At 39.4% G+C, this 25,974-nt stretch overlaps 1 protein-coding gene across 1 annotated transcript in view; it reads left to right on the forward strand.

Moving 5' to 3' along the window:
- IL13RA1 (interleukin 13 receptor subunit alpha 1) overlaps positions 1 to 25,590 on the forward strand; it is a 62,349-nt gene extending 36,759 nt beyond the window's left edge. Inside the window, exons 7-11 of the mRNA XM_027089616.1 lie at positions 5,092 to 5,139; positions 5,426 to 5,558; positions 9,010 to 9,106; positions 12,131 to 12,215; positions 23,124 to 25,590. Of these exons, the coding sequence (XP_026945417.1) occupies positions 5,092 to 5,139; positions 5,426 to 5,558; positions 9,010 to 9,106; positions 12,131 to 12,215; positions 23,124 to 23,216 (456 nt within the window). The 3' untranslated portion in view covers positions 23,217 to 25,590. The remainder of the gene's footprint in view (positions 1 to 5,091; positions 5,140 to 5,425; positions 5,559 to 9,009; positions 9,107 to 12,130; positions 12,216 to 23,123) is intronic.
- The last annotated feature ends 384 nt before the right edge of the window (positions 25,591 to 25,974 follow it).

The raw sequence follows: 25,974 nt of genomic DNA on the forward strand, positions 1-25,974 counted from the left end.
ACCTCCGGGCCTCAGTCTCATTGTTACGCTTTACAGCAGAGGACATGAACTCGGGCCTCAAACATTTTTGTTTGGACCACAAACAAAGTGGGGTTTTGTTTGCTTGTATATTAAATTTGAATTTTTTACCCAGATTTAAAACTGTGGTACCTGACAGTGTAGTTGCCATAAGGTGGCGCCTTAGGACCACGTGGACTGCCCCACTCATTTGTGTGCCACCTGCTTGGGCCCTGTGTGCATTTGAGTTTTAGAGGTTAGAAACCAAGCATATTATATTGGCTTTTAAAGGAGTCCTGAATCTCACATGTGGGCAGATTCCTTGGTCCACTTGCTTTAGCTCATCATGGGAGTTTCAAAAACTAAATTATTTTATTTACTAAAATAAGCTGGTATTAACAGGCTGTAACTCCAAGAGGAAGTGACCAGGTCCACAGCTGAGCAGACCTCTTCTGGATATTTGCAAATGAAGGCGTTTGCTGAAATAGAATAATCATTATTCGTACCAGAAACCTGAATCCCCAAATAATGCCACAAAGGAAAAGGCAAAGGGCTTCCAAGTGGGGAGGGGGTGAGGCTTGAATTTACAACCAAGTGAGTTATCCGAAAGCCGAATATGCTTGACTATTCCAGCCTTTACTGTTCTCTTCTGTCTGAAATCCTGAGACACGTGCTGCTTGCATTACTCACTTGGTACTGAATTATGTCCTGCTAGTTACCCATGATCTCTACCAAAAAATATAAGCTCCTGTAGGGAGGAGTTAGGTGGTGTTTACTTTGTGCCATTCCTGCTACTAATACCAGCTAACATATATTAAGCAATTACTATGTATTAGCTATTTTAATAAGCACTTTATTTGAATTGTCTCATTTGGTCCTCACAATAACTCCAAGGATCTAGGTCCTGTTTTTTTTTTAAATAAATTTATTTATTTACTTATTTATTTACTTATTTATTTTTGGCTGTGTTGGGTCTTCGTTGCTGTGCACAGGCTTTCCCTAGTTGTGGTGAGCGGGGGCTACTCTTTGTTGCGGTGCATGGGCTTCTCATTGTGGTGGCTTCTCTTGTTGCAGAGCACAGGCTCTAGGCGCACGGGTTTCAGTAGTTGTGGCACGCGGGCTCAGTAGTTGTGGCTCGCGGGTTCTAGAGCGCAGGCTCAGCAGTTGTGGCACACGGGCTTAGTTGCTCTGCGGCATGTGGGATCTTCCCAGACCAGGGCTCGAGCCCGTGTCCCCTGCATTGGCAGGCGGATTCTTAACCACTGCACCACCAGGGAAGTCCCAAGGTCCTGTTGTTTTGTCCCCATTTTACAGATGAGAAAACTCGGTCCCAGAAGTTACTTGTAAGGTCACATTTCTAATAAGTGATAGAGTCAAGATTTCTGTAAAAGTCTGACCCCCAGGACCACCTCAATACTTCCTGTTAATAGTAGCAGGCATCACTTATTGTTTATGATGTGTTACAAATATACTCTTCTATGTACTTCTTATACAGTAGCTCATAACAATCGATGGAATAGGTTCTCTTTTAACCTACATTTTACTGAGCAGCTAAGGCTCAGAGAGGTTAAGTAACTTGCTACAGGCCACATAGCTTATAAGTATGACTTCAGAGGTTGGTCTCCATGTATTAAGCTTTGACCAAGAACACTTGGTATAAGACCATGTGCATAGTCACCACTTGATAAATTCTTGTTAAATTGAGTTACTTTTTTTTTTTTTTTTTTTTGCAAACTTCTGAACTGAAGAGAGCACACTATACTGTGGAACTTTATCCATCAAAACCAGAACTATAGTTGATTTGGAGTTAACTCTGTTTATACACTTGAGTTTAATGTTCTCTCTCTTAGCAGATGTTCACCAGCTGTTTCTTCCCCTAGAATGTCATCAGCTTTTTGTGTGCTTGCCGATTTTGAGCTCTGCTGGTTAGACCCTTTTTGTTTCTTTCTGCAAGACTTTTTTGAGTAATTCTTTTGCCTGGTGTTCTAGTTAAGAGGGGGAAGTAGGCTGGAATATGAACGGGTGCCACCACATGGTGCTGGGTCAGAGGTAGCTCATGACAGAATCATAAAGTAAGAAGTGACTTGGCTTTGACTACCTCCATCCCCGCCAGCTATCTACTTGGTGATCTGTATCCTTGTGTTCCTTTTCTCACAGAAATATCTGAGCAGTTGGTAAACTACACAAGGAGATTTACATTTGAACAAGAGCCCAGAACTATCAATTTACACAATGATTTGCTGACTTTGGAATATATATATATCTGGGAGATGGTCCAGGGGAGGGGGGACATCAGCCTGCAACCTGGTCCCTCAAGTGGTAGTTGGCACTTGTGATTCCCCAGCAGGCCTCTGATTCTGAATGGCCAGCACTGGTGTACAGTAGCCCCCGAGTGGCCTTTGCTCTGCCCCTATATGAAATATTGATAGGGTGGCTCTTCATCATTCAGTTGGCCTTTCACTCTTCACAAATGCTGGTAGGAACCATTTAGTGAATGACATTGAATGCCAAAGATCATAGCGTGTGTTCTGGTCTTTGTCCCATGTTTAAACATTTCTTTGATAGAAGTTGACTATTTTTTCCATGTTTATTGAGGTATGATTTACAAGTAAAAATTGTATATATTTAGGTTGTACAATGTGATTATTTTAAGGTGTACAACATGATTTAATATACATATACATTGTGAGATGATTATCACAAACAAGTTAACACATTCATCACCTCACAAACTTACCTTCTTTGTGTGTGTGATGAGATAGTAGATTTACAATGTTGTGTTAGTTTCTGTACAATACAGTATTATTAACTGTAATCATCATGCTGTACATTAGGTCCCCAGAATATATAACTGAAAATTTGCACCCTTGACCAACATCTTCCCATTTTCCTCACTCCCCAGCCTCTGGCAATTACCATTCTATTCTCCGCTTCAGTGAATTCGACTTTTTTGGATTCTACATACAAGTGAGATCATACAGTATTTGTCTTTCTCTCTCTGACTTATTTCACTTAGCATAATGCCCTCAAGTTCCATCCATGTTGTCACAAATGGCAGGATTTCCTTGGGGCTGCTAGATCGTATGGTAGTTCTATTTTTAATTTTTTGAGGAACCTCCATACTGTTTTCCATAGTCACTGCACCAGTTTACATTCCCACCAACAGTGCACGAGGGTTTCCTTTTATCTACACCCTCTCCAGCACTTGTTATCACTTATCTTTTTGATGATAGCCACTTAACAAGTATGAGATAATATCGCATTGTGGTTTTGATTTGCATTTCGATAATGATTAGTGATGTTGAACATCTTTTCATGGACCTGTTGGCCAGAAGTAGACTATTTAACTAAGCAACAGATTTTCATGTGTTGATTTGGAAATATTTACATTTTAAGAACTGGTTGTTCTCTTTACTTCAGACAGCACATGACTTAAGTTGTGTAGAGGAGAAAATTGCATTTTACTTTCTTTTCTCTAACCCAGTCATTTTTGGTATATTATACTCTCAACAATGGAGCATAATAGTTTTCTTTTTTTAACTTTTTATTATATATAGTATACTATAGAAAAATTGCAGAAGTCATTATGTACAGCTCAATGATTTTTCACAAATGATTTTTAACTTACATAATCAGTACCCTAGAAGCTCAATCATGACTCCTTTTGGTCACTACTTTCCCAAAGAATGATTATTATCCTGACTTCTAATCCCATAGATTAATTTTGTTGCCTCTTTTTAAACTTTATATAAATGAATTATACAGAACGTTTTTGTGTGTCTGTCTTCTCTGTTCAATGTTATGTTTATGATATTCACGGATATTGTTGCCTGTGGTTGAAGATGCATCTCATTGCATTCATTCCATCATGTCAATATACCACATTTGATTTATCCATTCTCCCGCTGATAGACATTTGAATAGTTTCCAGTTTGGAATTTTATGAATAGAGTTTTTATGAACATTTGCACACTTATTTCTTGGTGCACATATGTGTACATTTCTGTTGCGCATATATGGGACATAGGGTTACATATGATTGTCTCTAGTAGATAATAAGTTTTCCCAAATGGTTGTGCCGATTTACACTACTAAAAGCAGAAATTGAGAGTGCTAGATGCTTTACATCGTCACCAACACTTGGTATTGTCCAGTAGGTGTGTGTATCGTTATCTTGTGGATTTAATATGCATTTTCCTGATAACTAATGAAGTTGAGCACTTTTTCCTATGTTTATTGGCAATTTGAATATCCTCTTGTGAAATGTCTGTTCAAGTCTTTTGCCACTTTTCTATTGGGTTGTCTGTCTTTTTCTTATTAATTTATGAGGTATATGTATGTGTGTGTATTATACATAAATATATATTTTATATATATATATGCAAATCCTTTGTCATAAACTGCAAATATCTTTTCTCACTCTATGCATTACCTTTGAATTTCCTTAATAGGATATCTTTTGGTAAACAGAAGCTTTTAATTTTAATATAGATGATTTTTTTTTTTTTCAATACGCGGGGCTCTCACTGTTGTGGCCTCTCCCGTTGCGGAGCACAGGCTCCGGACGCGCAGGCTCAGCGGCCATGGCTCACGGGCCCAGCCGCTCCGCGGCATGTGGGATCTTCCCGGACTGGGGCACGAACCCGTGTCCCCTGCATCGGCAGACGGACTCTCAACCACTGCGCCACCAGGGAAGCCCTAATATAGATGATTTTATAAAAATTTTTCCTTTATGGTTAATATTTTTTTGATCCTATTTAAGATATCTTCCTACTTTAAGGTCATGAGGATGTTGTATGTTCTCATCTAAAAGCTTGCTGTATTTATGTATTTATTTATTAATTTATTTTAACTTTCACATTTAGATCTGCAATCCATATGGAATTGACTTTGTAAATAGTGTGAGGTAGGGGTCAAGATTCTTTTTTTTCACATATGGATATGTAATTGACCACTTATTTTTAAAAACCTACCTCTTTTCACTGCACCTGGTCCTCTGATAATGGCATAAAAGAAAACTTGTTAAAACGGTTAAATGATATAAAGTGTGGTCTTTAAAACTTTTTGAATGTATTCATTTTTTATATTTTCAAGGTTGAAGAGGCCAAATGTCAGAATTCAGAATTTGAAGGAAACCTAGAGGTCAGTAAGTTCAATTTTAGCTATTTGGGCTTAAACTCATAGAGTAATTGGGGGTGGGACAGGGTGAGCATATCCTAAATTTGAACTGCTTTGAGAAAAACAAACTACTTTGTTCTGTGGATTATTGCCAATTTTCTTTTTCAGGAGTTAAAGTCAGATAATTTGTATTGCAATACAAAGTCTTAATCATATACAAAAGTTGGCAGATAATTATATTTAGGATTCAGAAGCAGAGAAAGAGAATAAGCTGGTAATATTCCTTGTGTGCTTTTATTTTATATCTAAGGGTACAATTTGTTTCATCGTCCCTGGTGTTCTTCCTGATACTTTGAACACAGTCAGAATAAGAGTCAAAACAAATAAGTTATGCTATGAGGATGACAAACTCTGGAGTAATTGGAGTCAAGCAATGAGTATAGGTAAGAGAATGGGATTTTATTAAAAGTTAAACCATTGATACATGGAAACTAAGTTGAAGCAGAAACTTGATTGTGGGAAAGGGCTGTTCTTCATTCTTTTTTAAAAATTTTATTTATGTTTGGCTGCATTGGGTCTTCATTGCTGCATGCGGGGTTTCTCTAGTTGTGGCGAGCGGGGGCTACTCTTCGTTGTGGCGCACGGGCTTCTCATTGCGGTGGCTTCTTTCGTTGCAGAGCACGGGCTCTAGGCGTGCAGGCTTCAGTAGTTGTGGCACGCGGGCTCAGTAGCTGTGGCTCGCAGGCTCTAGAGCGCAGGCTCAGTAGTTGTGGCACACAGGCTTAGTTGCTCCGCGGCATGTGGGATCTTCCCGGACCACGGCTCGAACCCATGTCCCCTGCATTGGCAGGCGGATTCTTAACCACTGCGCCACCAGGGAAGTCCCTGTTCTTTATTCTTGACGTCAGCCAGAGAATACTTACAATTGAAATGTATTTTCTGTTTAATTATTGTCGGATCACTCAGGGTTAATTTACAATATGCAGCTCTTTGAAAATTTGCAGTCCAAACGGTGTTATCCTCTCTTCTATCCTGTCTGTATCTTTGTTAACAACCTGAACAAAAATATAGAAGGCAGGCATGATTAAATCTGCAGATTGTGCAATGCTAGAGTACTATCCTATGTGCTGGTAACAGAATCAAGAGTAGGCCAATGACCTTGATGGCATTTTATAGAGATCAACATATATCTAGGTTTGAAGAAAATCAGTTTCATTTATTAATTGAGAGGCTGAGCAAGCTATCTGCCAGGGTCAAGTACAGGATTGGAAAGACATGTCCCTTATGGATGTGTGTGCTGTGGGGTGAGGGATAGGGTTTTATTTGACTGTAAGCTCAAAGTGACTCAACATCGGTCCCTTAAATATCCCCCAAAGGCATACTGCAGTCATAGGCAGCAGTGATAGTGCAGCATCCAGAACAAGGGGTGCTGCAGGGTGGGGCACAGTGTCCTGGCCACATCAAGAGTATACAGCATCCCATCCTGGGCACCACATTGTAAGAGGTGCATTGGCAGACTGGAATCTTTCCTTGGAAGGGTAATCAGGATGTTGAAGAATCTCAAAATTTGGGGAAGAACAGTTAACGAATTGAGCTTAGGGAGTCATAATTGCTGAATTCTAATATTTGAGGTATTGTCAGGTAGAAGAGGGAGTAGGCTATCTTTTTTGTGGCTCCATGGGCCAAAACAGGAGCAACTTAAGAACTTTCTAACAGCCATCTAACAGTCAGAGAGACAGGTTATTGAAGTAGTCAATTCCCTATTAATTGAAAAACTGAACAAGCTATGTGCCAGGCAAGGTTGTATTAGTTATCTATTATTGCATAACAAATTAGCTCCAAAATTAGTGGCTTATGAAACACATATTTGGACACAACATTGTAAAGCAACTATACTCCAATAAAAGTTAATTTAAAAAAACAAACAAAAAACAAGAAAACACAACATTGTAAAGCAACCATACTCCAATAAAAATTAATCAAAACAAACAAACAAACAAAAAACACATATATGGGACTTCCCTGGCGGTCCAGTGGTTAAGACTCCATGCTTCCAATGCAGGGAGCGTGGGTTCGATCCCTGGTTGGGGAACTAAGATCCCACATGCTGTGCAGTGCAGCCAAAAAATTTAAAAAAATAATTAAAAAATAAAAAACACATATTTACTATCTCACAGTTTCCATGGCTCAAAAATCTGGGCATAGCTTAGCTAGGTACGTCTGGCTTAAGTTCTCTCATAAGGTTCCAGTCAAGCTGTTGACTGGGACTTCAGTCTCATCTGAAGGCTTGACTGGGGCTGGAGAATCCACTTGCACAATCACTCATATGGTCATTGGAAAGCCTCATTTCCACTCTGGATGCTGGATGGAGGCTATAGCAGGTTGCATCATGTGCCCCAAAAAGATTTGTTCAAGTTCCAACTCCTGGTACCTGTGAATGTGACCTTATTTGGAAATAGAGTTTTTGCAGATGTAAGCAAGTTAAGAAGAGGTCATACCAGCTTAGAGCAGGCCCTAAATCCAATGACTAGCATCCTTATCAGAAGAAGAGAGGATACACAGAAACACAGAGAAGAGGGCCATGTGACGATGAAGGCAGGGATCGGAGCGATGCAGCTACAAATCCAAGGAACACCAAGGATTCCTGGGAGGCGCCAGGAGCCAGGAAGGTGCAAGGAGAGGGTCTACTCTAGAGCCTTCAGAGGGAGCGTGTCCCTGCTGATACCTCGATTTGGGATTTCCAGCCTCCAGAGCTGAGAGAGAATATATTTCTCCTGTTTTAAGCCAACCAGCGTGTGGTGATTTGTTACAGCAGTTCTAGGAAACTAATACAGAGGCCTCTCTCAGCTCCTTACCATTTGACTCTCTGCACAGGGCTACCTCATGACGTGGCAGTTGGCGTCCCCCAGTGCGTAGTCCAAACAAGAGAGAGCATGTGAGGAAACACCCAGTATGAGAACTGCAGCCCTTTATAACCTTATCTCAGAAGTGACATCCCGTCACTGTTGCTATTCACACATGTAGTCCAGCCCACCCTTAAGGGGAGAAAATTATACAGGGGTGTGAATATCAGGAGGCAGGGATCATTTAGAGTCATCTTAGAGGCTGCCTAACACAATATTAGGCCCTGAGATGCTTTCCAGATTTTCATGCCCTGGTGGAAAAGATGAGCATATATTGGGTTGGGCAAAAAATTTGTCTGGGTTTTCTGTAAGGTGCTATGGAAAAACCTGAACAAACTTTTTGGCCAACCCAATAACTAGACATGCCATTCTAAGTGTTAGGTGTAGCAAGGCAGTTAATGAAAGTCTTTGGAATTGGACAGTGCTGGGTTTGAGACTTGACTCCATCACTTACTAAACCCTCTGGACAAGCCACTGAACCTCTCTGAGCCTTACACTTCTCATCTGTATAAGTGGGAAGTAATATTATCTATCTCTTTAGCATAGATATAAGCATGCAAAATTACCTAGTATGATATCAGACATACAGTAGTTGCTCAATTAAGAATAGTAGTGGTAGTTGTTGTTAGGATTATTTTAGGTGTTCTAATAGTGCTAAGTAACCAATAAGAAAAGATAGTCACTGTTAATGAGATGACATATTTAACAAATATAACATCTTTGTTAATAGTGTCTGAAACCAGTTAAGATATCCTGGTTTCAGATAATCCTTAAGGTGCTTTTTCATCCATGGAATTTTAGGCACCAGAGCAGGACTTTTTTTTTCACTATTAAGATAACAAAAGATAAGAGAATTGAAGAGTTTTGGGAAATATGTTGGTGTAGAGGGCAGAAATATCTGTAATCTCATTAGTCTAATACAACTGTTGCTTGGTTTATTTCTAAAAGGGTTTTATTTCTCATGTCTTTCTCTTTGCTTTTCATTTTCCAGGTCAGAAGGCCAATCCAACATTTTACATAACCACGTTACTCATCATTCCGATCATCGTTGCAGCTGCAATCATAGTCCTTCTACTGTACCTGAAAAGGTAAGGCAGCTGCCCAGGCAGGCTTGACAGTTTCTGCTACCCTGGTTGCTATGGTTATTCTTCTTTGTGGGTGTGTTTGATGTTTCCCCAGTGTGTTGGAAGCATTTTGGCTATACCTGGCTTTTTGGTAGTATAGCATGGCAAAGAAATATTATTGTACCCATTTTCTGGTGAGAAAAGTGTTGGATCCCAGGGCTCTGCTCAGGCAGTGCTCTCTTTGTATATTTTTAGAATTGTTGATAAGACCTATGTTCACTCTACTCTTTCAAATGCCTAATTTGTCAACAGTTGGTTGGTAGATCATAAGTTTTAGAAATGGAGACCATTACCAATTAAATGACTTGTCTAGTGTGAATGCAAAACAGGTTGCTACTTAATGCTATAGGAAAGAGAACTTCAAGTTGTCTCTAAGTTACAGCACTCATTCCTTGAGAATGTTTCACTTTCTCAATTTCATCATAGGGACTAGTCTGGTGCTATTATTTGCTCTTTCAGTAAATACCTAAAGTTGGAATAAGGTTATTGAGCTGGTTCTAGAATCAACATTTTATCGTTATTTCAGTATTCTTTAAACATATGTTTGTTGAGTGCCTGTTTATGTGCCAGGCACTGTTGTTATTGCTGGGGTTGTGGCAACGAACAGAACAAAGTCCCTATCTATGGTTTCACTTAGTGAGTAGTAAAGTTGTGGAGTTGGGCTGGGGAGAAAGGCTAGGAAGTGATATGAGGCTCATCTTACATAGGATGCCAGGGAAGTCCTCTCTGAGAAAGTGACATTTGAGGACAGAATTAAAGGAGCAAACCAGTCAGCTATTCAAAGAAAGAGTATTCTAGGCCAAAGGAACAGCAAGTGCAAAGGTCCTGAGGCTGGAATGAACTCCGTGTGTCTTGTTAGAGGAGAGCATGCAAGGGGGAGAACAACAGGAAATGAGGCTGGAGAGGCTGGCAGGGCCAGATCATGTAGGCTATGGCAAGGAATTGAAATGTTATCCTAAGCATGATGGGGAAACATGAGAGAGTTTTAATCAGGGGAGGGATGTGATTGGATTTACTGTCGTAAAAGATCATTGTATTGCTGAGTGAAGACTTGACTTGGACAAGAGTGGAGGCCGGTAGACTAGTTAGGAGGTAGTAAGAGGTAGTCTGATGTGGAATATATTTTGAAGACGGAATTAATAGTGCTTGCTGATGGCTGCTTGTCTTCGAAGGTGTGAGGGAAATTGAGGATTCAAGGATAACTCTTAGATTTTTGGCTTCAGCAACTGAGTGAATGCTAGAGCCATTTACTAAGATGGAGAAGATTGGGAGGAGAGCTGGCTTTAGGGAAAAGGTGAGGACTTCAGTTTTGAACATGAGAAATTTGAGATACCTATTAGATATCTAAAGATGCTAAATAGGTACTTGTATACATGAATCTGGAGTTTAAGGGAGAGGTTTGGGCTGGAGATAGAATTTTGGGAGTCCTTGGCATGTAAATGGATTTAAAGCCCTAAGACTGGAAGAGAGCACTAATAAAGTGAGGGAGATAAAGAGGACAAAAGAGAATGCTGGGACACATCAACATTTAGAGACCTAGGAGATGAGGTAGGTCCACCAAAGGGTACTACTATCAGATGCAAAAATAGAGAGTCCAGACAAAACTTTAATTCTAAAATATACGTGCACCCCTACGTTCATAGCAGCACTATTCACAATAGCCAAGACATGGAAACAACCTAAATGTCCATTGACAGATGAATGGATAAAGAAGATGTGGTACATATATACAATGGAATACTACTCAACCATAAAAAAGAATGAAATAATGCCATTTGCAGCAACTAGAGATTATCATACTAAGTGAAGTAAGTCAGAGAGAGAAAGACAAATACCATATGATATCACTTATAAGTGGAATCTAAAACGTGACCCAAATGAACATATCTATGAAACAGAAACAGAATCATGGACATAGAGAATAGACTGGGGTGGTTGCCAAGGGGGAGGGAGGTGGGAGAGGGATGGAGTGGGAGTTTAGGATTATAAGATGCAAACTTTTTTTTTTTTTTTTTTTTTTTTGTGGTACGTGGGCCTCTCACTGTTGTGACCTCTCCCGTTGCGGAGCACAGGCTCCAGACGCACAGGCTCAGCAGCCATGGCTCACGGGCCCAGCCGCTTCCGCGGCATGTGGGATCTTCCCGGACCGGGGCACGAACCTGTGTCCCCTGCATCGGCAGGCGGACTCTCAACCACTGTGCCACCAGGGAAGCCCAAGATGCAAACTATTATGTATAGAATGGATAAACAACAAGGTCTTACTGTGTAGCACAGGGAACTATATTCAATATCCTGTGATAAACCATAATGGAAAAGAATGTATATATATGTATAACTGAGTCACTTTGCTGTACAGAAGTAATTAACACAACAATGTAAATCAACTATACTTCAATTAAAATTTTTTTTTAATTTAAAAAAAAACAGAGAGGAGACAAGGAAGAAAAAGGAAGAAAAATTAAAGAGAATGCCCCCTGTTCTCGGAAGATTATTTTTTTCAAAATTATAAACAGCAAGCTCCCATCTGATCTGTGATAAGTAAAGCACCATTTTTATTTAAATGATAGAGGATAACACACACAGTGCCACACACACAATTATAACTGTGTGAGGTGATGGATGTGTTAATTAGCTTGATTGTAATCATCATTTCACAATGTACACATATATTAAAATGTCACTTTGTACACCTCAAATTTATACAATTTTTGTTTGTCAAGTATATCTCAATAAAGCTGGAAAAATTTTTTTCATTGAAAGGGTATAAGTAGTCTGCTACTGATGGGCCCTCTGCTTTATCCACACTTGATACTTTGAGGAGATCGATTTCTCAGCTTGTTTTAGAAATTTTTTCACAAGTACGTTATCACTAAAGATGACTTGTGGACCATGTCTTTTGTCCAAGCCTTCTTTTAATATGGCTGTATTTAAGTGGGACATTTCTATGGAATGGACGGTTTGATCCAAAATGTCTCTGTTTTCTTAAAGGCTCAAGATTATTATATTCCCTCCAATTCCTGATCCTGGCAAGATTTTTAAAGAAATGTTTGGAGACCAGAATGATGATACCCTGGTAAGCACTGACTCTGTGAAGTCTGAGATTGATTTTTTGGGGGGGAGGCTATGGGATTTAAAAAAAATTTGGTAAAACATAAAATTTACCATTTTAACCAGTTTTAAGTATACAGTTCAATGGCATTAAGTACATTTACAGTGTTGTACAACCATCTTCACTATTTCCAGAACTTTTTCCATCATCCCAAACAGAAACTGTACCCATTAAGCAATAACTCTCCATTCCCCTCAACCCCTGGTAACCTCTATTCTGCTTTCTGTCTCTCTGAATTTGCCTAACCTGGGTACCTCATATAAATGGAATCCTATAATATTTGTCCTTTTGTGTCTGGCTTCTTTCACTTAGCATAACATTTTCAAGGTTCATCCATGTTGTAGCATGTGTCAGAATTTCATTTCAAAATTGGTTATTTTAAACTACATTTTATCTAAAAGATTAAAGAAGAGCTGATTTAAAATGTTGTATCTCAGGCCAAGCATAGCGTTTAAGAAGTTCCCAGAATACTTCGTCTGTCTTGTTTCACGGGGCTTCATTCTCTCTCTGGGGTAGGGAACATATTTGATCTAAACCTGCAGGGGGAGGAGCCTCCTTTATGAAACTAAGCCAATAGTCAGGTCTTCTGACTGGAGTAATGTTTCAAACTTGATTTAGGGAAATAGAAAGATAAGGTAAACAATTGAAATAGATTGTGTTCATGCTATTGCCTGGAAAGCTGGCCTCCGAAGACATGGAACTAGAGCAAACCCACCCGAACTGGTAGAGTTAGCTGGCTGCAGACTCTTACGCTAGAATTTGTGGCTGGAAAAGCTAAGACCCTATGGGAACAAAAGAGTTTGAGGCTTCTCTGATAAATACATTCACCCAAATAAAATAAGAAAGGCACTAAATGAAATAAACATCAATATTATTGTATGTATCTTAAATTAGTAATTTCAGGCATAGGGCCGTTAATTCAGGGAAATAGTACAGCATAGTAGATAATAGCCTGCGCTCTGGAGTCAGAGTGTCTGGATTCAAATCTCTGCTGTGTCATCTACCGTCTATTTGACCTTAGGTAACTTCCTTAACCTTCCTGTGCCTCAGTTTTCCCACTTGTAAAAAGTGGAGGTAATGGTAGCACCTGCCTCATAGTGTTGTTATGTGGATTAAATTAATTTAATACGTAGAAACCACTTAGTGTGTCTGGCACATTATAGGTGCTTTGTAAGTGTTAGTGCTTAGTATTACTATTGATAATACTTTCCATTTATCTTTAACGCCCAAACGATTCTTGTAATGACGGGTGATACACAGTGGCTAGGGAAGGAAGGCAGGGAGGCTCCCATGCTGTCAGAGGAAGAGCCATCTGGATCACTTTTTCACCAAGTCATGGGCATGGGCAGTGGGTAACTGTGCCAGATAGGGCACCACTAGCCAGGGAGGTCTAGAAGTCAGGCACCTGATGAAGGGCTGGTGTACTGCAACTGAGGTGACGGTGTTTCTTCAGCTTTGAGTCACAGTCAACTGCAGTGCTTGTAGGAGTATAGAATCCTGGGCCCTACCTTCAGAAGTTCGGATTCACCGGCTCTGGGCTGGGTCCCAGGAATCTGCACATTTCAAAGGGGCCCAAAGATGATTCCTATCCTGGCATGATCACTCACGGAGCGCACTTTGAAAATCACTGTTACAGATACTTTCCTTAGGATCACCCGTGTGTCTTCATTTTGCCAGCTACTGAGACAGATGCTGGAGGTTGAGAATCGTGCAAGTATTCTAACAGCTCCTCTAACCAGTGATTGGAAGTCTGCCGTGTGTACACAGTGTATTAAATGCTCCATCTTCATAACCACCCTGTGGGGTAGGTGCTGTTAGTACCATTTCACACACGAGGAAATGGAGCCTCAGTGAGGTTAAATAACTACTGCAGCCACACAGCTAGTAGATAATAAGGTGAGATTTGACCCAGGACTGTCTGATTCTAGACTTTTCCCTTTCTTTCCACTCTGCTGCATTGCCTTTTGTAAGATAGAATGTTTGTCCTCAAGAACCTCACTACCTCCTTAGAGTTCTGTATGATAGAAGTACCGGGTTGGGATAGGGGAGTTCCGAGAAACAGATTTGGAGTCATGTTATGGCTGGCCTTATATGAGAAGGTATTAGGAATATCATTCTTTGTTTTTATAACTTTTTATTTTATACTGGCGTATAGTTGATTAACAATGTTTTGTTAGTTTCAGTTGTACAACAAAGTGATTCAGTTATACATATACATGTATCTATTCTTTTTCAAATTCTTTTCCCATTTATGTTGTTACATAATACTGAGCAGAGTTCCCTGTGCTCTACAGTAGGTCCTTGTTGGTTATCCATTTTAAATATAGCAGTGAGTACATGTCAATCCCAAACTCCCTAACTATCCCTCCCCCCACCCTTCCTCCTGGTAACCATAAGTTTCTTCTCTAAGTCTGTGAGTCTGTTTCTGTTTTGTAAATAAGTTCATTTGTATCAATTTTTTTAGGTTCTGCATATAAGCGATATCATACGATATTTGTCTTTGTCTGACTTACTTCACTCAGTATGACGATCTCTAGGTCCATCCACGTTGCTGCAAATGGCATTCTTTCCTTCTTTTTAATGACTGAGTAATATTCCGTTGTATATATGTACCACATCTTCTTTATCCATTCCTCTGTCAGTGGACATTTAGGTTGCTTCCATGTCTTGGCTATTGTATACAGTGCTGCAATGAACATTGGGGTACCCTTTCAGACCATGTTTTTCTCCAGATATATGCCCAGGAGTGGGATTGCAGGATCATATGGTAGCTCTATTTTTAGTTTTTTTAGGGAACCTCCATACTGTTCTCCATAGTGGCTGCACCAATTTACATTCCCACCAACAGTGTAGGAGGGTTCCCGTCTCTCCACACCTATCATCCTGACAACAACCTGGAGGGAATGGATTAGAGAGGGGAGGCGCTAGCACGGTAGCAAACTGGGAACCTAGTCCTGAATTTGCCCCACAGATGTTTTGTTTGGCCAGCGTGGTGTATTTAAAATTTTTCAATTTGGGATCTTAAGCAGGGCATGCACTCTACCAGTTCATCTCAGGCCCTATTCCTGAGATTAGGAATTCCTGAGAATTCCTAATTCCCACTGTGGTTTCACACGTTGACCTAACATGCCAGACCCCTGAAAAGCATTTGAGTTTGCTACCCCTTTTAGCAGAATGAAGACAGTCAAAGTGCCATGACACAAATGTCCAATATCTGTGAAAACATGTTTGGACTCACTGATATATACAGGACATACAGCCAAAGCATTGATGAGATATAAATTTCCAGCTTAATACATTTCTAAAAAGTGATAATATCCAGTGTTAACAAGTGGGTGGGGAACTGGCACTTTTCGTGCAACGCTGGTGGGCCTGTAAAATGGTATGTGTTCTTTCTGGAGGACAACTTGGTAAAATGTAACAAGAATCTTTGATCTTGTCATTATTTCTTTAGGAATCTATTTTAGGGAAATAATCCAACAATGGTACAAGGATGGTCAATGCAGCATTTGTTTCTAAAACGAAAAATTAGAAACTAAGGAAACATCAACAATCAAGAATAAGTTTTTTGAAAAGTTAGGTTTTCAAAGCATTTAATGTCCTAGCAAAATACTCACGGTGTAAGTGTAAGAAACATATCATAAATGTGTAGTGTATTACAATCCTAATTTTTATAAAAAACCTATCAATATATACATAGAACAATGAGTGGAAGGAAATGCGTCAAAATAATCATCTCTGGGCAGGAAGATTGTGGATAATTGATCTTATTCTCTCTCTACCTTTCTGAAATTTCCAAATTGCCTGTAATGAGCATGTATTACTTTTATAATAAAAAGAAACGCTATACAAGTCATTAAGGGAAAAGAGAATATTGTGGTCATCCAGGTCTGTGAGATAATAGGGATTTGAATTTAGGTGGTAGCAGAGGAGATTGATGCAAGAGACATTATTAAAGGAAACTCATTACGACTTGGTGACTCTGTGTGGGTGATGAAAGGTGGCGAGAGTAAAAAATAATTTCAGGGTTTCAAGCCTGGGTGATAGAGTGAATGATGGTAACATTGACACACAAAATCAGATCAATTATCTTTCTCAGAGATGGGAGAATTGCTTTTTTTCAACTTGCTGTCTAGAGGATAATAAGTTGTCCTGATGAGTCAGATAATTCTATAATTTAGTGAGGTGGATACACTGACAAGATGGACCACTAAAAGCATAAGATGTTTTTGTTTGCGGTGGTTGCAGACCATTAAATAAAATCAGTGTTTAAAACTAAAAGTATAATAAAAATGCCAGACAGGGGAAAGGGTGATAGAACAAATTTCCATGTTTGCTTTTTAACCAAATGAATAATCTACTTTCTCTACATGGCAGCAGTTCTCGAAAATTGAACTGCATATACAGCAGGAAGACTGTCCTTTTACTTCTAGAATCATCGAATTAGGGAATGAATAATTATGGAGTGAACATTGCCCTAGAGGTCATCTAATGAGGTGTATGTTTACATGTTTAGTTGTCTTTAACTATAAATTTTCAAAATTCTAGTCCAGCTCCTCACTTTAAAGATGGGGACATTGGGGACCATGGAGAAATTTCTCAAGGACTATCACATAGAGAGAGAATTGCAGAACCTGAAGTAGAAGCCATTGTAGCCCAAATTTACCAACTTCTAATCCCAAGAAATAATCCATGCCCTTTCTAAACAATTTCTTCTTCCACGCTGCACCATCAGTAGTGGTTGTTTAAAAAAGAAAACTTATTTAGGTTTAGCCACCAGTAAATTAAATCTTCTGTATCATTTTCCTTAAGGTTTCTACTGTTTTGACAGTGTTTTGCTCATCACTGTAGTAACATTTTGGCCAGCAGCATTTTTTCCTGTTGCTTTGTTGTTTGCCTTTTCTGTGTGACTAATTGGGCTGCTGGCCATATTTGGGGGGTAGGGGGGCTTTGCGGAGGGAATTGCTTCTCTTCTGTATCTGCATTTCTTTTTCATCCATAAAATATTATCTATTCTTCCTCTGCTTCTTGGAAACCAATTACATTTTCAGTGCTGTGCCAGTTTTGAATTCCTGATTGGAAAGCAGCTTTTTAACTTGGAGTTGACTTCCAAATACTGCTGAATTTTTTTTTTTAACTTCAGTATGTATCCTTAAAAGCTAAGATCGCTTTCCTACATAGCCAAAATAGCATGGCCGCACTTTAAAAATGATTAATTCCTTAATATCATCTAATACTCAGTCCATATTTAAATATTTCCAGCTGTCCCAATTGTCAGGAGACAGATAATATCCAGTTGTCCCACCATTAGTGAGATGGACCACTGTATTTAAGGTGATAATAGCATGTCCCCTCCTGCCATCTACACGTTTCCTCCCCTTGCCACCTGAAGATAATCTGTGTGGTGGTAATGTTAGCACCCTGTCAACTCTTCAGCTGATGCTTTTTATTGACCAATTAGTATCTTTGCTTGAATCAATAATCTCAGTAGGGGTTGTGAAACGATGATGATTTTTCTCATCTATCATTTAATCTACACTTATAAGCTAGCATTTTCCTACAAAGCACTGCTTTCAGTCCTCAACTAGGCTTCTTAGTTGTTCTGAAATTCGGTTTCTGCTAGAAAGGTAGGAAACATGTTTAATTCTTTCCCTTTAATTATCAGTTTTCAAAGTGAGTGTTTGAATTGATAGCCACCTCAAATGGTACCAAATTAGTCCCCTCCACACCGCATTCAACAAGTTCTTTTTAGGCTGCAGTGATTTTTAAGGCGTGGGGATCTACAATTCATATTGTACAACTTTCTATTGTGTCTGTTGCTCTGAAGAAGACGGGGGCACATAATCAGCTGATTTGTACACACAAGGCCAGTGTTCTGCATGGTGCTTAGGTGCGTGAAACCCACTTCACCTCTGTTGGCAGTTCACTGTGTGAAATAACCAAATCTTGAAGGTACTCTAAAACTGAAACTTGATGTTCCATTATTCTATGACGTTTGTTTCTTTCTTTAAAAAAATTCTATATACATACATGTATTTTTCTAGGATGACTAACAACTAAAAGCCAGTTGTGTTCACCACCCAAACACTGGTTTGTTTTCATCTAGGATGTTTTTCATCTTTGGCCATGATTCTATTGTCGATTACCTTGTTTAAAAAATCGGCAGGGTAAGAATCGAATTATGGACTGTAATTCTGTGGATTTTTTTTTCTACAAGTCATTTTAAAATTAGACTGACATATAATTCACAAAATTGAATAACAGGTCAGAGCCTTTGCTTTTGTCCCTTTTACCTTACATAGACATATGCATAGAAGCAGTGCTCAGGCAAAGGCCCTGATGCTGACGATGGGTGAAAATGAGAGTAATCAGAGTTTCAGGAATGAAAAAAGGCAATTAAAAAGTTAATGTTTGGGCTTCCCTGGTGGCGCAGTGGTTGAGAGTCCGCCTGCCGATGCAGGGTACACGGGTTCATGCCCCGGTCCGGGAGGATCCCACATGCCGCGGAGCGGCTGGGCCCGTGAGCCATGGCCGCTGAGCCTGCGCGTCCGGAGCCTGTGCTCCGCAACGGGAGAGACCGCAACAGTGAGAGGCCCGTGTACCGCAAAAAAAAAAAATAATAATAATAATAAATTAATGTTTTCTTAGAAGCCACTTCTGCTGCAGTGTTCTGATTGCTTTTTTCCTGTCCAACACAGTTAAGCGCTGGGTCTAATGAGCAGACACCAATGAAAATGTAACACTCAGGGTGCATCTTTTAAATTAAAATAATATTTCTTTTAAAAGAAATATGTTTATTATAGAGAAATGAGAAATACAGATAACCAAAAGAGAAAAATTAATCTTGTTATCCAGCTACAATCATCTTTAAGGTTATGAGAACAACATAGAGGAATGGAAATACAGTCGTCCCTTGGTATCTATGGGGGATTGGCTTCAGAACTCCTTCGGATACCCAAATTCACGGATTTTCAAGTCCCTTAAATGGTGTAGTATTTGCACATAACCTATGCACCTCCTCCGGAGGGCTGACTGCACCTTTACTGGTAAATGGAATAATAGTACCAACAATAATAATAGCAGTTCATACTTCTTGAACTTTTGCTATGTGTTAGACACTTTTCTAAGCACTTCCTTCATTAATTTGTCCCCATCCTGCAACAGGGATTATCTCCACTCTACAGATGAAGACAGTGAAGCACCAGAGGGATTATATGTGACTTGTTTGAGGTCACACTGCTGCTGCCTAGCAGAGCTAGTATCTACATCTAACTAACAAGAGTTAGAGCTGGGATCTGAGCCCAGGCTTCCTGATCCTCCAGTCCACACTTTTAATAAATTATATAATATGTTTTCATAAAATGCTCATATTTATCTTTATTTGAATTTAACAGATGAAAAGGAAACAGGTGGAACTGAAGGAATTTCTGAACTCTTGACAAACTATAAAATAATTTTTAACGATTATTAAAGACAGCAATTTTTCCATATGTTCTTCCCATTCTTAAAGTTGTCCAGGATCTACATTTCCAGTGCATAAGGCCATTATATACTATATTGTCTCCCTATAGCCCTCTTTAGTCTTAATTCTATATGGTATGTATTTGATGCTCACCCCCGATCTTTATGTTGATGTCTCTCCAGTCATTTTGGTTTTCTGAAACTCCAAAACTTTTCTCAGGAAGGATTCATGGGACCAACATTTCCTGGATTATTTACATATTGATGGAGTTTCCTACATTAATCATTGAAATTCATTTTAGCTAGATATAAAATCCATGGCTTACATGTTCTTGCTTTGGGTATCTTAAATATGTCATGCATTTTCTTCTGGCATAAAGTGTTGTCAAGGTCTGCTGACAATATAATACTCTTTCTGTGTTAAAACACTTAGTCTTTTTTGCCTGGTTGTCAAAAGATTTTTTCCTTCGAAGTCCTATAATTTTACTAGAATATGTCTTGGTATTAGTCATTCTGGGTTGATTTTCCAAGGTATATAGTGTGCCTTTTCAGTATGTAGTTTCAAATCTTTTTAAAAACTTTCAGTGAAAATGTCTTCACTTATAGACTTTGTTATTCTGTTCCCTTATTTTCCTTGCCTGTCTTCTATATTTGTCACATCCTTTCGAATAATTTTCATCTATCTTTATTTCTTCTTGAAAATCCTCCTTTAAAAAAATCCTCCTTTTCATCTTTTGTTTCTCTTAAGTTTTATCTGTTGTGTTTATTTGCCCCTGTGTTTCCTCTAGCTAGTCTTCATTTCTGAAATGATTATTTTCTTTTACTTCTAATTGTTTCTTGGGTTTTACCATGTCATTTCTGAATTGTTCTTATTCTGAATTTTTATATTCTTCGATATCATGCACTGTTTTTCATATCACATAACTTTTTCTTAATATACTTTTGCTAGTTTTGAAATATTAGATTATAATTTTCATCTGTGTATATTTTGTGGACATCTTTCTGGCATCTTTTAATTCCATAAGAATATTATTCTGTCGCTTATTTTTACATGAAATTAGTTTCCCTAAAGTTTTAGAAGGAGACTTGATTTAGGATAGTTTTTTTTTTCTAATTTCATGGCTATAGAGTTCCATCTTCTATTATTTTTGACAATTTCTCAAAACTATAGTGAATTCCTTTCTGAAATCTGGCTCTGCCTGTTCACCTCGTCTACTTTTATCTGGACTTTATAGTTTGTGTCTCTCGCCTGTGTCCTAGCCAGTGTGGAGTCTTTTCCTATCAGTTTCTCTTCAGAGTGGGACTTTGCCCAGGAAGGGAGCTTCGGATGGTTCTGAGAGTTCATAGGGCTCAGGTGGCTCTCAGGCTGTTCTGTGGACTCCTTGCATTTGGTCACTCTTTTGGCGGTGCAACCCCCTGCCAGACTCACTTATTGTTCATAAATTAGCTTGCTGAAGTTTGAGTGAGTTGTTTTAGAATTCTCCGATCTATCAGATGCCCTGCTGATTCCCTCTCCATACTCTCCCATAGCTAATGCCATGTTGCTCTTGCAGCATCTCTAATTTGTCCCTACCCACTCATATTTCAGGGTTCATGGGGGCGTCACTTTCATCTGGTCTTGTTGCAGATTGTGTCCGTGGATTTTGGCTTTGCTTTCCTACTTACCCTACTTACCTTTCCTACTTGTGGTTTTTATAGTGGCATTTGGGGAAATGCAAAAACTATGCTGCCATCCACTACCTTCCTCGTAGGATTTCTCTGTAAACTACAGACCATGGGCCAACTCCTTCCTGCCAGTTGTTTGTGTACAGGTTGCAAGCTGCAAATGGTGTTTACACTTTTAAGTAGTTGAAAAAATATAAAGAAGAAAATAATATGAAATTCAGATTTCAGCGTCCATAAATAAAGTTTTGTTGCAACACAGCCATGCCTATTCATTTATATATTGTCTATGGCTGCTTTCATGTTACAACAGCAGAGACTATATGGCCCTCAAAGCTGAAAATGTTTATTATCTGGCCATCTGCAGAAAAAGTTTGCCAACCCTGGTCCTATAATATACTTTTTCTTTTTTAAAAAATAAATTTATTTATTTATTTATTTTTGGCTGCGTTGGGTCTTCGTTGCTGCATGCGGTCTTTCTCTAGTTGCGGCGAGCGGGGGCTGCTCTTCGTTGCGGTGCACGGGCTTCTCACTGCGGTGGCTTCTCTTGTTGCAGAGCACGGGCTCTAGGTGTGCAGGCTTCAGTGGTTGTGGCTCGTGGGCTCTATAGAGCACAGGCTGAGTAGAATTTGGATATTTTAAACAGTGTCTTCCAACTTATCTCTCCATACGTTCTCTAAGCCTGGATGCTCCTGACCTGCTGAGTCCATCTCCAGTTGCACAACCTGAGGCAGCTGAATCATCATTGTTGCTTGTGTCTATTTTTCCTTCTTTCCATTTCCTTTTCTAGGCTTATAGAACCAGAAAACAACAGAGCAGAAATGGAGCTTAGAAATAACCTAGTGCAGGGATTGGCAAACTTTTTCTATAAAGAGCCAGATAGTAAATATTTTTGGTTTCATAAGCCTTTTGGTCTGTTACAGCAACTCAACTGTGCTGTAGTAGCACGAAAACAGCCGTAGACAGTACAGAAACAAATGGGGGTGGCTCTGTTCCAATAAAACTTTATTTAAAAAAACAGGCAGCCTGCTGGATTTGGCCCTTAGACCATGGTTTGCAGTCCCCTGGTTTAGTCTAACAACTTTATTTTACAGATGAGGGGACTGAGCTCACATTTCACCCTTTCCTTTGACTTGTAAGGAAGGAAGGCAAGGACCAGGATATTGGCTTTCACCGTAAGATACACACTTAAATTGAGTTCAAGATGAGTTTACCTTATATGCATAATTCCCTGTCTCGCAAATGATGTTACACGAAGCTGTTAATGCAAGGTCTTTCAAAACTTTTAACTGCACTAAGACCTTTGGGACATTTTATATATTGCCGTTCACCTTGATGCCTTTTTGAGCCTATTGCATCTCTGGAGCAATGGTCAAATTTGAGTGGTAAAAAAATGAAGATAGAAACAGTTCAAGTAAGGAAAGCATGCTGCTCTTTTATTCTTCTTCAAAAGACTTCGTTTCCAATTTTGGAGGTGTCCACATTTATCTTTTGAGATGGCTATTAAATATCATAAACAGTCCCACGGTGTTTTTCACCTTTAACGTTAATTCCTGATTGTTTTGTTTAATTGATTGTTCAAATAGATGAAGATTCTTAGGTCAAAAAAAAAGACCCCAAACAAAACAGGAAAACATATACTCGGGGTTCCATGCACAGAAACCTAAAAATAAGCATTGGCTGCGAGTACTCAGGGAAAGAGCACTGTTTAGAAAAGTCATCGTGTATGTGTTTTTTCTTCCCTTCCAGCACTGGAAGAAGTATGACATCTATGAGAAGCAAACCAAAGAAGAAACTGACTCTGTAGTGCTGATAGAAAGCCTGAAGAGAGCCTCTCAGTGATGGGGATAATTTATTTTAACCTTCAATGTGACCTTGTGAAGATTCATTCCGTTTTCCATTTGTTATCTGGGAACTTGTTAAATGGAAACCGAAACTACTGGACCGTTTAAAAACAGGCAGCTCATAAGAGCCACAGGTCTTTATGTTGAGTCGTGCACCGAAAAACTAAAAATAATAATGGGCCCTTTGGAGAAAAGAGTGGAGTCATTTCTGTTGAATTATAAAAAGCAGACGTCTTTTGCTAAGGCTTCAAACTAGAGGACAAAAGCAAAAAGTGATGATGGCAGTCGAGTTAATCTTACCAGGAGTTGTGACAACTTCCTGAGGGACCTATGCCTGCTTTGTATTCTTTGTCTCAAATAATACCAACAAATTTTATTTGTAGGAGAATTCATTTTGGGTGCAAATGCTAAAAGTCAGACTTGAGTCATAGAGAACATCTAGCAAACAAAATTGATAAAATCTGTTATCTGTTGTTTGGGATCCCACTGAGTAATGGCTGTGGCTATTAAAACCCTTTAATAGTCCGGAATCTTCATCCCCTTCAGCAGCATTTTCCTCTGCTTTGAAAGGCCCAGGCATCCTTGTTGGCCGCGACTACAGAAAAAGCAGAAGCAGCTTCTTTACTGAGATGTTTCAAAGCCATTTCAGGCTTTTAAGGGCAGTAGAGGCAGAATGACTTATTGGGTATTAGAGTTTGAGCGACACAGTCTCTAATGATGCATTGTTTATTCTTCACCTCCGCTACTCAAATCAAGTATCTGCTCTGCGTCCAGATTGTGTTAGGCCCCCAGGTGTGAGGCACCAACTCCCTCCCTCAAAGAATTCACAGTCTAGTTGGGGCTCCTCAGTTCTTTCTCCACCAGTCATTTTCCAGACCTTTCAACACCCCTCTTCCCACCTCGATTTCCCCTTTTGCATCTCCCTCATTCCCTTCGGTGTAGTCTTTCACCTCTCATGAGCAATTAGAATATAAATCTGCTCACAGCACCTAGAGGAGCAGGGAGTAATTTGCATCTCAGGAAAAGTGTGAGTAGACTGAGAAACAATGACTAATTCTCGCATATTTTGTAACTTCTGTGTGACTCTGCATTTATTTGAAGCTTTTCGGCATTTACTGTTTCTGTATGCATTTTATAAACAGAAAGTAGGTATTATCTTCACCTAGAACTTTGCTATTTGCTTGAGAAAAAAAGAATAGTTGTGTCTTTCTCTTTTCCCTTACTCCCACAAATGGTTATTAGTAGGTTTTGTTTCTTATATTGATAACCAGCCATCCAAGGCTCCAACGTTTGTATTTTTTTTTTGCATATGTTAAGGCTCCATTCTCACCCATCCCCACAACCTATCCATATATATATTCCCTCTACTTCTACTTCCTCCATATTTAAAGTGTGGAAATGAGAAGTCCCCTCTAATGTTTCTCTCCTCACACACATAGACTCAGATTACTGGTAGGAACTTGAGAACTCTGTATCACAGTTTCTCCAAACATTCATCCATTTGTATTAATAAGACAATGCTACTTCCAATTCCTGCTCTTAGGGGAAGGGAGATCAGACATCCCTGCTCTTTTCAGGTTTGGGCACAGTGGAGGACCACTGTGCCCTGGCTTTCCTGAGGAAATTGGGGTTCATGGCAATGTCAGATGTCAAGGTGTTTCCTCCCCCTGCTTTTATATTTGAGGTCAGATTGAGGCTGGGAGACGGGCATGGATGTGCTATTCTGTCCTACTCTTCTCTAGAAAGAATATTTGGTTCTCCTGTGTAGGGATGAGATTATTTCCTAGCCAGGTCTTATACTTCTGCAAAACAAAACACCTAAATGCCTCACCCAAAGTCATTTTTCCTGTCATCCTATCTAGATGGCAGCACGGAGAGGGGATGCTTTGATATTCTGATTACCCAAAGAACTACTGATGACGGTCCCGTGGCCTGGGAGTGGGCTGGGAGCGGGGGTGTTTCCATCTTGCTCTTTTAGTGGTAAAATAGTTGAGGGAAAAGTGGGCAGTGAATTATGGGAGTACCTATGGCTGTTTTATAACTGCTGAAAACTGATCCCCAGGTCTTGAGAGCTCTTGGAGACTTTAACACATTAGTGGAATTCCCACTACCTGTAGGAAACTAGTAGGTTCATGTGCTATTTTATGTCTAACTTTATGGATTTGTCTTCTCCACATATCAAAGTAAAGCCACTGTAAGGATGGTCCTTCTTATTCTTTCATTCAGATAAGTGTTTTCTTCATCCCGCACTGAAGGGATACGTGAAACAATGTTAACATTTTTGGTAATGCCTTCAAATGGGGATCATTTTGTTTAACTTCTTAACAGAAAAGCTTGAGTAAAATAAATATTAATTGTCTTTTTGTATGTGACCCAAATGTTTTCCTTTGCCTTATTTTGGGGAAAGTGTCGTGAGGAGTGGGTGGCAGAAGAAATTGGAGTTAAAAGAATATAAGTTGGGAAAAAATTCCAAGACAGCTCTTTCATCTTACAAGCATGTATCATAAGCTTCCCTGCTGTTCTCGGCATGCCTGTGTTTTCTGATAAAGGCCTGCACCTGGTTTAGTACAGCCTTTGCAAACAGTACCTAAAGGGGCATAAGTATTTGCTAAATCGTGTTTCTGACAATTAAGGGAAATGGAGAACTGGTCCTTTCTAATTTCAAGCTTCAAATAGAGTGCAGTGTACTTAAGGAGACTGTCATGGTATATACACGATGAGGGACCTCTGGTTATGAATTAATCACATAAACAGGT

Source organism: Aethalodelphis obliquidens, unplaced genomic scaffold, assembly GCF_003676395.1.
Source record: "Aethalodelphis obliquidens isolate GAN/ISIS:26980383/991018 unplaced genomic scaffold, ASM367639v1 scaffold66, whole genome shotgun sequence".
NCBI lineage: Eukaryota > Metazoa > Chordata > Mammalia > Artiodactyla > Delphinidae > Aethalodelphis > Aethalodelphis obliquidens.